The 15,595-nt window shown below is 38.6% G+C and overlaps 2 protein-coding genes across 2 annotated transcripts; one reads left to right on the forward strand and one right to left on the reverse strand.

Moving 5' to 3' along the window:
* The first annotated feature begins 381 nt into the window (after window positions 1-381).
* Window positions 382-3,633, forward strand: LOC140931664 (uncharacterized). The gene is made up of 4 exons (XM_073381446.1): window positions 382-1,095; window positions 1,652-1,758; window positions 2,274-2,443; window positions 2,863-3,633. The coding sequence occupies exons 1-4, from the start codon at window positions 382-384 to the stop codon at window positions 3,060-3,062; spliced, it is 1,191 nt and encodes a 396-aa protein (XP_073237547.1). The 3' UTR covers window positions 3,063-3,633.
* Window positions 3,634-14,358: 10,725 nt separating this feature from the next.
* On the reverse strand, window positions 14,359-15,384 carry LOC140931665 (transient receptor potential cation channel subfamily M member 6-like). Its single transcript, XM_073381447.1, has one exon. The coding sequence runs from the start codon at window positions 15,382-15,384 to the stop codon at window positions 14,359-14,361; it is 1,026 nt and encodes a 341-aa protein (XP_073237548.1).
* Window positions 15,385-15,595: the final 211 nt, after the last annotated feature.

Raw genomic sequence — 15,595 nt, forward strand, 5'->3', positions numbered from 1 at the left:
GCTTTTTTGGGTGTATTGGTTTATTTTTAGTTTAATGTTAGTTTTTTTTTTTGTTTAATCACAGAAATATTTTAACTTAACATAAAAAGTAAATTAATTCCTAAATTATTTTCAATGAAAAGAAAATCTCTCAAGAACAGAATAAAAACGAAATGATTTTAAAATGAATTTATTTCGAACGAAAACAAAATTTTGTTTCAAAAAAAATTGAAACTAATTTAAAAAAATATATATTTGAAAAGAAAGGCATTGTAAACTAAATTAAAAGCAAAATTGTCTATGGCCTATCGTTGCCATAGCAAAAAAAAAAACAAAAAAAAAAAGGCGTGTGGCCTATCGTTGCCATAGACCAGAATGCATTTCGGTGCATCTGTTTTCAAGATGGGGACTGCACGGATTCGAAACGAAGAGTGGCAGCAGGACGACGATCTAAAAGATATGTTAGCTCGATATGTAAAAGAAAATCTTAGATGCAGAGAGATCTTAGACTTCGTGTGTAGGGATTTTGATCAATATTTTAACATCCGGTACACTGACCGTAACGTTGAGCTTGGCGAGATCGAAACTGCCGTGAGACAAGAAATGGATGGCCCAGGTAAACTTCTTGGATATAGAGCTTTGCACAAAAAACTAAGGCAGGTTCACGAGCTAAATGTTCCACGAGACGTTGTGTATGCAGTGATGTACAATGTGGACCCAGTTGCTCTCGAGGAAAGAGCTCCTCAATTCAAGAAGAAGAAGCCTAAAAGCAACTTCACATCACGTGGCTCAAACTGGGTGCACTCCCTCGATGGTCACGATAAACTGATGGGATACCAGAACAGTACTTTTCCAATTGCAGTATATGGTTGTATGGATACGTGCAGCAGGAAAATATTGTGGATAAGAGTTTGGATGAGCAACAGCGACCCCAATATCATCGGCAGATTTTATCTTGAACATTTATTCAAATCAAGGAAAATTGCAGCCAAACTGAGACTGGATAGAGGATCAGAAACAGGAGTTATGGCCACAATGCATGCTTTTCTTCGACAACACCATGATGACATGGACCCCTTAGAAACAGTTATCTATGGGCCATCAACTTCAAATCAGGTGAGGTTTGCAGACTTTTTTTTACTTTTTATCTTTTTACTTTCATTTTTCTAAAAATGAGAAATAAGTCCCAAATATGAACTTAATACCCAGACCCACGGCTGGCATCAAGTTTTGAGTCAACTGTATACCTTTTAGATGAATTGTAACAACTATAGTCCAGTTGACCCATAACATCATTGGCCATGAAACATACTCAGTTGTAGCAGGTGCTGCAGCCTGCAATGACAGCTCCATGGAATGTTCAAGGCTAAATTGATCAATTATTTTATTTATAATAGGAACATGTATATTTTGATTACAGGAAATCTGAGAATGCCTTAACCCCAGACTTGATTTCCAGCCATTATGGGAGTGCGATTGTTGATCATTTTCCCAGCAATCATGTGGGCCAAGCAATGAATGCGGATTCTCAAAATGGCAGGAAATGAAGCCTACCTTAACCCTTCATACAAAAAACGATTCTAGTTTGCTGCTTATGCTAATTAGACATGATGTAAACCGTAAAACGTACCAGTATATTGTGTGATCATAATAATTATCATTACATGGACAGATCGAAAGGTTTTGGAGGGAACTGAATGAAAGGTTGGAAAGGTTTTTCAAGTTGCCCCTGAACCAACTAAAAGAACAAGGTCAATATGATCATAATGAAAACCACAGGTACTGAGCTAGACATATAGACATTACTTTCATTAGACATTACTTTCTTTGTAAGGTGCATTTGATCATATTCATATGTTAATTTGCACCTAAGAAATATTAAATATTATTATTATGTCATAATTTAGTTTATTTGAGCAATTTTAAAGTTGCGCCCCTATATTAATGAGAAGAGCTGAATGGTGAATTTAGTTTTCCTGCAACCCAGTATAATAAGAGAGAACCACTCTTATCCCTTTTGTTTCAAACACCAGCATTAACTGAACCACAAGCCATATGCCAGCAAATTAATTGTAACAAGGAAATATATGGTTGCTATGGACAGGAGAGTCACGACCAAAGGAAAAATCCAATTTTCTATTTAAGTGTCTGTGTATGGCCACACAGAAATGCAGATTAAGAGCAGGAGTTTAAACACTTATCAGTCTGCGTATATAGCACTGTGTAAGTATTAAACTGTCCAATTAAGAGAATTTTGCAAACAGAGCCTGACAGTACACATTACTTTTTCACAGGCTTCTCTTGGCATATGTGATGATACCAATAGTTCAAAGGGAAGTCAACACCTTTGTAGATGTGGTATGGAACAGTCACAGGATCCGTGAGCAAAAAAACACTTTCCTTCCTGATGGAGTGCCAAACCACATTTACAGTTTTCCAGAGAAATATGGACTGGAGGAATGTGGTAGGTATCAATGACTTTGTTCCCCGAGTTTCTCTTTTTAATTGGTAGTCCTGCTTGAGCACTACACAACTTGTAAGATGAAATAAAAAGAGCAAGAGTTGTACCCTTTAATTGAAACCCTGTTAGTGTGTATGCGAGAAATCAGATAGTGGACCTTGCAAAATAGATGTTGTTTTTAGGGTTTTCGACTCCCACAAAATATGGAAATTCAAATCCCGCTTTAAAAACAAATTACCCAAATTCTGGTGATCATAAAAAAAGAAATCATAAAGTCAGAGAATGAGAGAGCGTGATTTCATTCAAATACTTTCTTCTTTTCCCCGGTTTGAGACATATTTCCTAAATAAGATGAATTTACTGCTTTTACTGAAAAGTTCTCACCTTCATTAAAAATGGAGTTATGTGTACCTCTTTTGAAGGCAGGGAAGTCACAGAGGAACAGCTAGCAGAAGTTGCAGAACTTTCAGATGTGCTTGCTGACAATGATGACTATTTGAGTGCTGAGTTCAGGAATAAATGGGAACAAGTAATTGCTGATCCACTGGAGATTGATGTCAGTGATTTTGCCGATGCCTTTCGTTACCTCAAGGAAAATGTAGATATACATGTACATGCATAGCAACAAGATGTAATGAGGATGTAGATACACCTGTACGAGCACAGCTATGATTATATACCTTTACTATGAAATTTCTTTTTGGAATAGCCTTTCAATGTTATGAGTAGCAAAGAAACATTACTTTGAGCAACATTGTGAACCAAGAGCATACTGGAGCCACCAGTTCAAGCAGTTATATTAAGTCAGCTTGTTTTGCTTTTTAAGTTCTACAAACAGGAATGTTTAATTTAATTGCACATAGCATTTTGTATCCTAGAGCTCAGTATTGGTTAATGGAATAGCAACTTAGTAATACTGGCCTGTAAGTTGACAGGCCCCAGAACTGAGGCAGATGTGGTTCACATTGTTCAAATATAAATGTTGTGATTTTTATATGTTAAGTACTAGCTAGTTAGCATGAGAACAATACGATTTAAATTTGAAATTCAAAACCCCTGACTGAGTTTTGTAACAAAAAAAATATAATATATTAAATGTATTTGAATCAGTGCCAAAGTCAGATTTTTTTATTTGCAATTTGCCAAAAGCAGATGTCATGTTTGAAAAAGATCTGAGTAACCAGGCTCCTCAATAAAAAAGATGACTTTGAAGTCATTTTGAAAATACTTGCTTAAGTGCAATTTTTAATTCCCCCATAAATACTTTCTGATAGGTGTGGTTAGAGGTTTAATTATTTCAGGTGCGAGTAGTGGTGGTAGTACCTTACCAAATAAAAAAAAAATTACAATAAGCCCAATAAATGTAACATCAAGTCCTTAGATCACAAAATGAACAACTTTAATATTACAACAAACCCTATGTGAATGTCATATGTCTTTGTTTCCTTTTTTCATTACTTTATACTTTTGCCTTTAATACTTTTACTAATTGTGCTTTGAAATGCTTTTGGTATGTTGCAAAGTCTATCCTCAATGTCATACATGAACATTAACTATTGTCAGCAGGGGGGGGGGAAGCTACTTCCCATACATTCTCTTAAATGAAATCAAAACGATGTTCTCACAACTTGCAAAGCAATCTCTCAGGAAATTGTCAGCGGATACCTCTACTGCGCATGAGCAATATGACGCAGACAGCAATGCATAGGTTAAAAAACATGGCGGAGCGAAGTTGAGGGCTCGCTGCTGTTTACTAGACGTCTTGGGCTGGCTATTTATTAGAAATTTAAGACGATTTTCCTGTTTTAACCTTAAACGTGGATAAATGTGTGCGTGGAGGTTATTTTTGTCGAGATGCGGTTTCTGTTTTGAGATCCAGGTAGGCAATTTGTAAATTAATTCAAGCATAAGTCTTTCAATTTATCGATTTTAACTTTTCAATAAAATCTTGCTGTCAACGTGTATTGACTCACTACACACAGCTGAATAAAAGGAAACTTTTAATTAATTTTCGTTCTTCTTTTGAGGGGTAAATGTAAGATTTGCGGTAAAACAAACGTTAACTACACGTGGATAGCAACATGCATATTTTGCGTGACAGTTATAAGCTTACTTTAATATTGGTCAACTTCTCTCTCGGAAAGCTGATTCCTTTCACTCCACTGCCTATGCTAGTGTTCCATGAAACTGTGCCAAGGAGCCTCTTATTATCAAGTATCAATTATTATTTTTTGAAACTGGATTGTATGAAATTATACACGATATATTCACATTGATTTTTTGAGTGACAATCTTTAAATCACTCAGTGTGTTTGAGGTCTAGTATTGGTCAGAATGAAGCCAATACAATCAGATTGAGGTTGAACAGCTTATGTAGCAAAATATTATTGTTTTAAAATTTTGTATCCTTTGTGAAATAAGACTACAATATTAGAGCCTGTTGAACATTAACAGTTTAAAGCTGTAAAACCAGTCTTGCCCCTGAGGTGAAATAAGACTACAATATTAGAGCCTGTTGAACATTAACAGTTTAAAGCTGTAAAACCAGTCTTGCCCCTGAGGTCTGATGGCTGTTGTATATTTATGCATAAACGCTAAATGTCAAATCTTGTGAGCAGGCAATGTATTGGTTTTCGATTATATTTCCTTGTCCTTCGGTCCTGACAGCCCAACCTTGTCAGCTAGTCAGCAATGAGAGTGAGAGAAAGGACATAACCAGCTGGCTAGGTCTTGTTACTGTACTGTACTCTAACATTTGGTCTCTACTTACATGAATATAATCATTTGCCTATTATCTCTTGCTTGGTTACTGGCAAATGCCTGCCTACATAATTTTATCTTGTCTTAAGTCAGGTCTAGTGCATATGAATATATAAAAACAACAAGCAAACAAACAGGCATGTAAATGCCTGAAACAGCAGAGCCTATTTGCAAATATACTTTCATCAGTCCTTATACAGCTGTAGCATTTTCCTGACACATGGCAATTACAGAACTTGAGAAACAACCACAAATAATTTTCCAGGGCTGTCATTAACATTCCTAATTGCTCGGTAAAGAGGGGATCAAACGGCTAGGCATATTGTTTGGCTCTATTTTGTCCACTAATCAAGTCTACCTGAATTCCTATTTTAAACTGCACGTCAATGAGTCTTTTGGAAACGAGAATATGTAGATTGTATTATTTGGCTGCCAATATTTTGCCAGTTTGGAACTTCTTTGGTTGGAAAGTGTAATACAAAAATGTAGTTTCAAAAACACATAGAACATTTCTATGCTGCTAACAAGAAATGTGCAAACTCTGTCTTCAGGGAAAGACTGAAATCCTTGGAAAATTTACTGGAAGTGAGTACTTCTTTTCATAAAAACATGCATGACTCATGACTCTCTGACACTAAATTCTGACAAATACACTTTTCACACGTGCTATTTTTTACGTGGAGGTGTGAGCCCACTATTTTCCAGGAGGCTTTGGTGCCATGTTCTTGTGTGTTGTTTTTGTTTAGGTGACATCTTCTGACTGTACTTTTGCAGTGTGTCATTGTTGTGCACTTTTTCATAAAAAACCAGGGAAAGGAACCGTCCATCTGAAGAAAATGATGGTTCACCTGCTAAGAGAGCATTTCCACTGTTGTTAAGTCCATCATGAGTGTACCACCCTGTTACTATATTCCTGGTGTTAGTCTCCTTCACGGACACATCACTCCAGTAATGGCTCCTCGCCCGACTGTAATAAACAAGTCCTACTAGCTGGTAAAAAATCCCTCTAACAACCATATTTTCTTCTAGGTGGGGGAAGTATGGAAGTGGCCCATCATTTTTTTTTACAATTTCCAGGACAATTACTTCTGGCAGCCTTTCGATTTTTGTGTTGCATGAAGCTGGTGAATTACACCGTACACATTCAGTTATGTCTCCATCTGTTGCAACATCTCTCAGCACTTTGCTGCATGAAGCTGATAGCCAAGTTGTGCCAGTGTCAGCTGCGAGACGTTGGAAATGGTTTGTAATATTTACAGGGCTCTTAGTGTCTTTATTGTCGACTCTGTCCTCAGGTATGAAATTTTCTTCCACTATTCTGTAAGTTGCCTTTAACATTTCTTTTGTAGGGTGGGCATGGTCAGTATGGCTTAAACATTGTTTGCTTGTTTTAGTGGAAAATCTGAGGAATGTGCTTTCACTGTCAGATAGTTTTTGTCTTATGGCAGGTAAGATAGCCTCTAGGGAACATTGCTTTCCAAGACCATAGTACATCCTACCATTTGGAGTGCTATTCTGTAACCAAGTCCAAAGTTGCATTTTACTTTCATGAAATTTTTCCTTCCTTGAACCTTTGATGCATTTCCTTGAGTGTCTTCATACAGCGTGATTCACTTGTAGATGTATTTACATGTAGGAACTGTGGATTTCGTATAAAAATTTCATTTAAAATCACCAACAGTGCATCCTGGTGACAGGAATTTAAAATACCACCTGATCCATTCCTGAATGATGGGAATTCTTTCAATGGTGTAGCTGTTGGTATAGCAGCAGGTGTGGTTGAGGGTGTAGGAATAGCTGTGGGTGTGGCAGTGGGTGTAGCAGCAGGTGTAACTGTGGGTGGCTTTATCTTTGATGATGCTTGAGCTTGAAACACAAGAGATCGTCGTGTTGCTGTTTGTTTCCCTTTGCACTTATCCTTGTTACAGACTGTCAACAGCCTGTGGCATTTTGAACAATGCTTCGCTTTCTGTTTACAATTGTTGGCCTTTGGTTTCTTCTTTTTCTTTGCCAGGGAATCAACATTCTGTGGCTCAAACTGTGAAAATTTTCCTAGACATGATGTAGCACAGAGAGAAGGTACCTCAGTAAGCTTTATTAGCTGGCTAGATTTTTTCTCAGCTTGCATTTTGACATCCAGTAATGTTGTATGTGGAGCACTTGGTGTTGTTTGTAGCAGCCAGAAGTGATTACAAGTCACATGCAGTAAGTTTTCTAGAAACTGATCGTCTCTCAAAATAAGGTATATTTGTGTTGTCTTTGGTGTCCATACAACAAGGTGGCACCATGAACTTGATGTGGCTAACATGTTCAGTTGTGTCTGGATGTAATAGGAGGGAGGTATGGTCTTGTAATGGCAGGGAAAACCACCTTTAAAGGGACATTTATATTCTGTTATACCTCTACCTTTTGTTGGGTGTATTCCCATGCCATTCATTTCAACTAGATCATCAGGAGAACAAGCAATCATCTCTGTTCCTCTCCAATTAATTACCCACAGGCCAGTCTCATGAACTGTAGCACAAGGGTTTGTTTGCGCAATGTAATCAAGGTACGTAACTCTAGCATTTTCTTCACATAATGTTCCCCACTCCATTGCTAGTTTTGAAATGTTGCTGGGTTCTTCTTCAGCATCATGTCTTTTACCATGCAGAGACGACCAATATGATGTGAACTCAGTTCTTCCATGTATGCCTAAGACAGTTCCCATTTTACTTGCATTGATGTACTTCTTTCTCTCATCAAACCATTCAGCTGATCGTTGTTTCAGGTAAGGTCTTTTGTCTGAGACATGCAGTGGGGCTTGCTGTAAATGCTTGTAACTGTGCTGATCGTCCAAATTCACTGTGGGGAGTGAGTTCACTATATTCGGCAAATTAGGTCTCTTTACAACATACTGAGAGCTTTTGCGTTCTACTTTCTTTTTGAAATGACAGCTTTCTGCAAGATGACCCAGACATCCACACTTGAAACAGGTTTGATTCGCTAACCATTCAGGATTTGGAGGTTGACTACATTCTTTAGCCCAGTGTCCTAGCATCCCACACCTCAAACATACATCACTTGGCTGTGCTTTTTCTTCCGTTTTGTGCTCTAATACCTTCTTTTTACTCAATATACGCTGCCGTGTGGGTTTAGAATTATTAAAAGAGGGGCTTAGTCCATCTTTTGCCAAATAGGTCACACATCTTCGCTTGAGAAATTTTGTCACATACATTAACATGGCCTCTTCTGTACCTTCATTTCCACCACAGATAAGTTCGGTCAAAGCTGTCCACCATGAGATAACAGCATCATCTTCAAAGACTCCATCCATAGCGGTTATATATGATGTCTCGCAATACCCAGGAGTTTTAAAGTAGTTGGCTCTGATATTTCTGTCGAGCAGAATGTTAAAGTTTGTTAACACTTTCTTGTTGTTTTGATCCTTCAGGGCTGCAATTGTGTGAACTGTTCTGTTCAGTAAAGCCTTGGGAAGAGCATGATCAATTATTTCCAGTATTGCAGTACAATGATTGATGAGTTGAGCTCGGTGATGTGGATCAATGGAATAATGTGTTGGCAAACTTGTTAGGTGAGAAAGGTTGACAGGTTTACCTGAATTCTTCAAAAAGGATGCGTTGATCTTACAAAGGAAGTTTTCCTTTCTTGAATTCTTGTTAATACGTTGGGTGTTGGAGCCTTTCAAACCATTCTTTATGTTGCATGGCCTCATTTCAAGTGCTGGGGCATCATATGAGGATGATGAACCTTCCATCATACCCAGTTCATTGGTTATGTGAAAGTCAGTACACAGGGTTTTTCTAATTTCAAAAAAGCGGAGAACAGTTGGTGATGCTTCTCTTCCTCTAACAAGAGAGAAATAGTTCTCTACATCATCCTGACACATGCTTTTTGGTACAACATTTATTTCTGGGTAGTTTAAGCTAATGTATCCTAGCGTACCAATGATGCCTTTAATCATTACCAACAAGTCTTGATATGTTTTCCTTGGTATAAACTGTTTCCATGCTTGCTTATTTTGAGGTTTTGTTGCCTCTTCTTGTATTTCCTGAAACCATGATTGAAACCATCTCAAGACAGTTATTAACTCTTTCATATATGTTGTAGAGAGGGTTGTCGAGTTCATTATTGTGAACAACTTGTCACACATTCTTATGTATAATCTAGTCTGTTCAGTTTCACACAATGTAAATGGAAAATCCTGACGTTCCATTGCCTTTGCAGTTTCTTCACTCAGCACCTCTCTCGCATACTTAACTTTCATTTTAGTTCTGCTGTCTAACAGTGTATGTTTCTCAGAAATTTTTGTGTCTAAGTATTTTGATACTGAAACTATGTGATCCCATGAAATGCTTTTTCCTTTTCTTCTTAAGTTGTAGTTAGGATTATAGAGGAAGTTCCTTAATTTCTTGATCATGTGAGGAAAGTCAGAAATCCAATGTATGTAACCCCCAGTTACCACATTTGGAGTTACCCAAGGGGAACTGTCACTTGACCTGTTGAAAAACTTTGAATTCCAGGGTCCTCCATCACACACTCCATAAGCAATGATAATCTTGCCGCATGATACTTTATCTAAGGCCCTTACCAAAGGCCATAGCATATTTTTGTCAAGTTTCTCTGCAGTAACACTATATACAGGGAATGAAGCAACTGGCCATGCAAAATCACCCTCGAGACTAGTAAGGAAGAACTGGCATATTTGCCTTGCTTTCTTCTTCATATTATTCGACCCTGATTCGGCGTCTTCATAATATGTGTCTTCTTCATCTAGGTACTCCTCCTCCTCCTCTTTAGTTGTATCTATAGGGGTATGTTGTTCACTGTCAGAAGCTGTTACTGAGCACTCCTCAGAGTCGTCGTACTGGGCTTCAGTTTCTCTTTCGTATTCCTTAGGAATACTGGGGTCTTCAAACCCCACTAATTTCCCTGTTCTTCTGCACAGTCGGATGCCATCACGAATCTCCATTTCGTCCCAGTGTAATCCAAAAACCCCTTTCACTTCTTTGTTGTTTATTTCCTGCCAGCAGAGTTTAAGATTGTTCATGTCTATGGGTGTGACATCCATGTCAGCTTGTCTATATCCTTGAACAATTCTCCAGGAAGGCAAAGGTAACCACTTTCTTATCGCTTCATAACCTTTTGCTTTACATTTCACCGCTAAGGCCACAGCAAACTTAATAGTCAGTGCATCCCAACGCATCCCCTTTGGTTTAGCATTATTCCCTTGCTTTTTACTCGGATTATGCATTAAGTTAAGTTGGGTTACTGCATCTTGCATGAATGTGTACAGAAGTGATTCTTTCTTTAAAATGTTATTTTGCACAGCAAATTGTACCATCTGAGTCAAGTCATCACTAGAAGGATTAAAGTTGTTCACACGTATTTCTTTCTTTTTCTTTAAAAGTTTTCTCAAGTTCCAGTTTTTCTCCCGGAGTTTTTTTATTTCTTTGCTCATGTTTCTTGCTCTTTCAAGCAGCGTTTCGTTAGTAAGGAGGGATAATTTAACTCTGCTGTTGGCTTTTGTCTCGTTTGTTGTTTTAGTATTGGATTTGAAGCGAAGAGAGTTATTCAACAGTTTTTGGCAATTTGCGCACCATTCTGACCTTCCTGTGTTCTTAGTAATTACCAGACACTGACCCGAAGAGCGCACGGTTTCCCTTATAATTTTACCGGTTATGGGATGAGGGATTGCCCATTGAGAATCAACAATGAAGTTACAAGTGGTAGTGGAAAGTCTTTCTTTGGCATAACTTAGAATTTCTCCATCGTAGATTCCGCAGCATATTTTAATCATTTCAACTTTACGCATGACACTTAATATGTTGTCCGCAAGTTGTTCCGATTCCCCTGCTTGAATTTGTCCTTCATGCCAATGGACCTTTTGGTTAAGTAATTCTACACTCAAATTACCAGTTCTAGTAATAAGAATTTGTCTCTCGTTGGCATTTTGTTTTCCTTCTCTCACAGGACAAAAAGACAAGCGTATCGTTCCATCGCCAGCAATGGAAAAAGACCAGTTTTGGGGAAGTCGATTGATTAGTGAAGCGAATAATTGACCAATGTTCTTAGGATCGAAGACTCTTTTGGAAAGGACCTGATCTCCCTTTGGGTTTGAAGCGTTTTGTACAGTTTGTTGTTTTAGGCCTTGGCTACATGAAAAACAAATAAAGTTTTGTTCCAAATAAACTGATTGGTTATCATCAGTGTAACTCGCAGATTCCCCACTGCTACACGTTACATGGAAAGTTTTATCTAAGTAGACTGAGGTGTGCTTTGAACATCCATATGGTCTAAGACACTTGATTTGTTTTTGGCATGAACTACATGGAATGTATTTGATTTCAGGTTCTCCACAGGCTCCGTGATTTTGTTGATCCCACATAAAATGCTCATGACAGACATTAAAACTGTCGTGTTCCTCATTGATTTCATAGCTACCCTTACAGCTAGTTAATAGGTGTCCACCTGCTTCACTTTTACAGCCAGCCAAGCAGCACAGTCCGGTTCCCCCGCGTAACCGCAATTGAACATCGATGATAGAACAGGGAGTAATTCTTTCCTCTCTAATGGTCATGTTATTATCAATGATTCTCCCATTCATTGTAAGATAGAAATCCTTTATCAGAAATTCGGCCTCTGTGCGTTTTAATAGTGTTTCAACGCTCATTGAAGGCTGAACCTTTTTGTAAGAAGCGATCTTGCCGTCGGGCAACCTAACATAAATGTCGAACATTTCTTCACCTGCATCCTTTTCATTGCAAGAAAACTGTATTTTGGCCTGTAAAGTTTCACACCTTTTGTTTAACCATTTCCTTAGCGATCTTATTGGCTCCAGGCAGCAGCACAACCCATTACTTACAGTGCATAGATTATTTTGCATATGTTCTGTGTTCAGCTTTAATTGCTGAAGTGTCTTAGAACTTTCTTCAGATGAGTCTATGGTCATTATGTTTAAAAACTGAAACTCTAAGTTTTCCAATTGTTTTTCCGATTCTTGCAATCTAGTTAACTCTTTGGACGAGCAGCAGTTTTCCCCACTGAACGCAAAGGTGTCTTTGAAATGGGAGTCATACTTTTCTAAACCACGAGCACAACACTTATCCGGCAACCCAGCATAATTAAAAGTTGTGGCCAGGAGAAGATTTAGTTGGTCGATCCAGTTAGATGTGAGCATTGCTGCCAAAAAGGGAAAACATGATTGATACTTGGCGTAAAATTCTTTAATGTACAAAACAATTCCAGGTATTTCTATTTGAAGGGTCCAATAAAGATCTTCGTTGTCCCATCCGAAGTCCCTTTTCATCATCAAGTTAGAAATATGATAATCTATTTCCAGTTTGTTTTCATTTAAATCAAATGTTCTCAACTCAAGAAACAGCTGAAACCCAAATGTCATGATTTCAGGTACTAGAGTTACCAGGATTAAGGATAGACCTGGTTCAAAGACAGTGATTAATGTTTGTAAACTAGGGGTAATCAGAATCATTTCGAGGAGACACTGTATATTTCCAGCCATAAGAAAAATCATAAACACTGGAAAAAGAAGGAGTTCAACGACAATCGGTGTTAAAGCATTTATTAAATCGACGGTAACTTTTCTTTTCAATTTTTTTTTCCTCCACAACCGTCTCAAACCTGTTAAGGCATCCTGCGTTGGTAGCGGGTTAAAATTCAAGGTAAGTAGAAGTGGTTCAAGGCAATTGTCGACGGGCCAAGTGATGGAGTATGGAATGATACTTGGTTTGACTTCATGCGATGTACGTAGTGCTGATTTGGAACCATCTATCATATCTTTTATCAATGGATGAACTTTCTTAGTTGAAAATATCACATGAACTCGAGGTAAGACCGTATCCAAAACTGGAAAACCAACGCTGGTAACACGATTATCAAGAGCGTTTGAAAAGTTGAAGAAAAATCGGTTGAGGAACCTGTCTTTCGTGGTGACATCGCTGAGAGAAGGTCTGAAAGAAGCTGAAACGACTCTTACTTGCAATTTCAATGATTCATCACTGTTCGCAGATGTAAGTTTACATGCCGACCAATCTGTCAACTCGGCGCGATCGGATTCCCTTCCAGTTGTTTCTGTAAATTTCTCTTCGTTTCTCCAAACCAAAATTATAATACACGCCAAAGTAAATATCGTTTCAACTGATACTGACATCATATAATAGACTATTCATGAAGTACAAAACTTAGAAAATCCTCGAATATTTAATTGAAGACACGAGCGCGAATAATTCCTCCTGCTTTGTACTTTTTTTTTTTTTCGCGCGGAAAAGAAACGCGGTTTGCCATTTAAAAAGACCGCTGGCCAGTATGGGTTTTGAACCGCTTTGCAAGTTGTGAGAACATCGTTTCTCGGTCCCAGACCTCGTCTCTTCCCCCCCCCCTGATTGTCACCAAGAAAATTAAACTGTAGACCTTAACAACTCAACTACAATGAGGAATTCATTCCTTAAATTGCAAATATCAATCTAATAAAATGTACTTATATAATAAAATATGTATAACTAAATGCTTAACAATTTTCTAATAAACCATAACCATTAAAATCAATAACAATAACCTGATGCACTTTTCATCAAGGTGTTACCTCTTCGAAAAAAGGCAGATAATACTGTTCACGCTCTTGTACAAAAATAAACTAATGAGACTTTGGATCATTTGTGAAAAACCCTCACCAAAAAGCTATGCTTCCAAAAATATCTTCTATCTTCTATAGTTACCTACTATGTATCTCTTAACACTCTTTGATAACTAGGCTCTTAGAAAAAGTTGGATAAAGAAGACAAACACGAACTGGTACCTCTTCTGTTGCTATGGTTACTGCATGACTACAACCATAAATGATCAACTATTAGGGGCCAAACATTTAACATTGGAACGTGGCCAGGCCATTTACAGGATAAAACCCCTTCAAGCTATTTTGGGGTCAAACAACCACAACAACAACATAACAATAACAAAAAATACACCCCCCCCCCCCCTCCAATAAGCATAAGGAAAGTGTGCCATCTTGATGGTACACGGAGAAAATCTTGAATGTTATGGGCTTGGGAAAGAAACTATTTCTCCACTTAAATACGCATCACTTGATTAAGCCTACTTCAAAATGCAGCATTCTAGTCATACAGAGTATACTGGTTCAGTCACTGAAATGGAGTTAATTTCAACAGATTGCAGTAGTCATTGCACTTATGGCTTGCAGTGAAGTTCTGTATGGCATTGTGGGAAAGATCACCTGTACAAAACAGCATGTTCTTGGGATCTAGCTGCTTGCTGGCAATCTCTGGGTCGAAAAGGCAACTTCCACAGCCTTGTATATCCAGCAACATGACCTCTTTCTGTGACCGTTCATAAGAGAAGTGAGCTAGACACTCTGCCTTCTTGGTCAAGGGATCAGCATTTTCGCCTTGGCATATGTTCCCATTGTTGTTGATATATTTGTGGAATATCCCGTCTATAAACTCTTCCACCGTTACATATTCCCCGTCAATTGTTCCCATGTATATCTTCTTGTAACTCATGGTCTCCCCAAAAAGGATTTCATTATCGCTTGCTATAAGCTCTTCTTTCAGTTTAGCTGCGAAATTCCGTGCTAGGTAGTGCATTTGCACTACCTTCTTTGTATGTTCTTCCAGTGTCTGTCCAATGGCAATGATATCTTCCGAAGCCTTTTCTAGATATCTCTTCACCACCCACGTAGAGCCTTGGAATCCTCTGTCATTAGAAGTTGCTTTACAGGCCTTCCGAAATCCACCTGTTCCAAATGGCTGGGATTCAATAGAAAACTCCACGGCAGTTGGTCTTCCGGTCCACGCCATTACCGACATGTCAAAATTGAACATCTCAACAGAGGTTGTGGTATTTGGGATGAGCTTTCCCAATCTTAGCATGTCAACCACGGACAGGCTCCGCGGAACAAACTTGCTAGGGCTTTGTGATGACACCCGTTGTGGTAGCGATGCCACAGCAACCGCAGCCTTCCCATGTTCAGCATTATCACCCTCGGAAATGTCGTCGATCTTTCTCTTCCGCCGCTCACAGAGAACTTCAACCGGAGCGTCTTGGACTTTACCCTCAATGAATCGCACGTGGATTACTTTCAAGTTTGGTAACTGTTTTAGCGAGTAACAAGATGGCCCTTGCTCCCCTGCGAGTACATCGCATGACATCGTCTCCAACATACCGAAGTGCTTCATGCAAGCTCTCTTGATGTTGCTGATGGAGATTTCGTCGAAGTCTTCGAAGGACACGAACTTGCGCACCAACTCGAGAGTATTTCTGTGCTTTTCCCGAAACCTCTGCGCTAAGGCGCTGTACAACTAAGGTCTCAAGCTCTTTGGCTGCCTTACTAGAATCCTTCTTGGCTCTCTTCCCTTGGCG

Source organism: Porites lutea, chromosome 3 (genome assembly GCF_958299795.1).
Source record: "Porites lutea chromosome 3, jaPorLute2.1, whole genome shotgun sequence".
Taxonomy (NCBI): Eukaryota; Metazoa; Cnidaria; class Anthozoa; order Scleractinia; family Poritidae; genus Porites; species Porites lutea.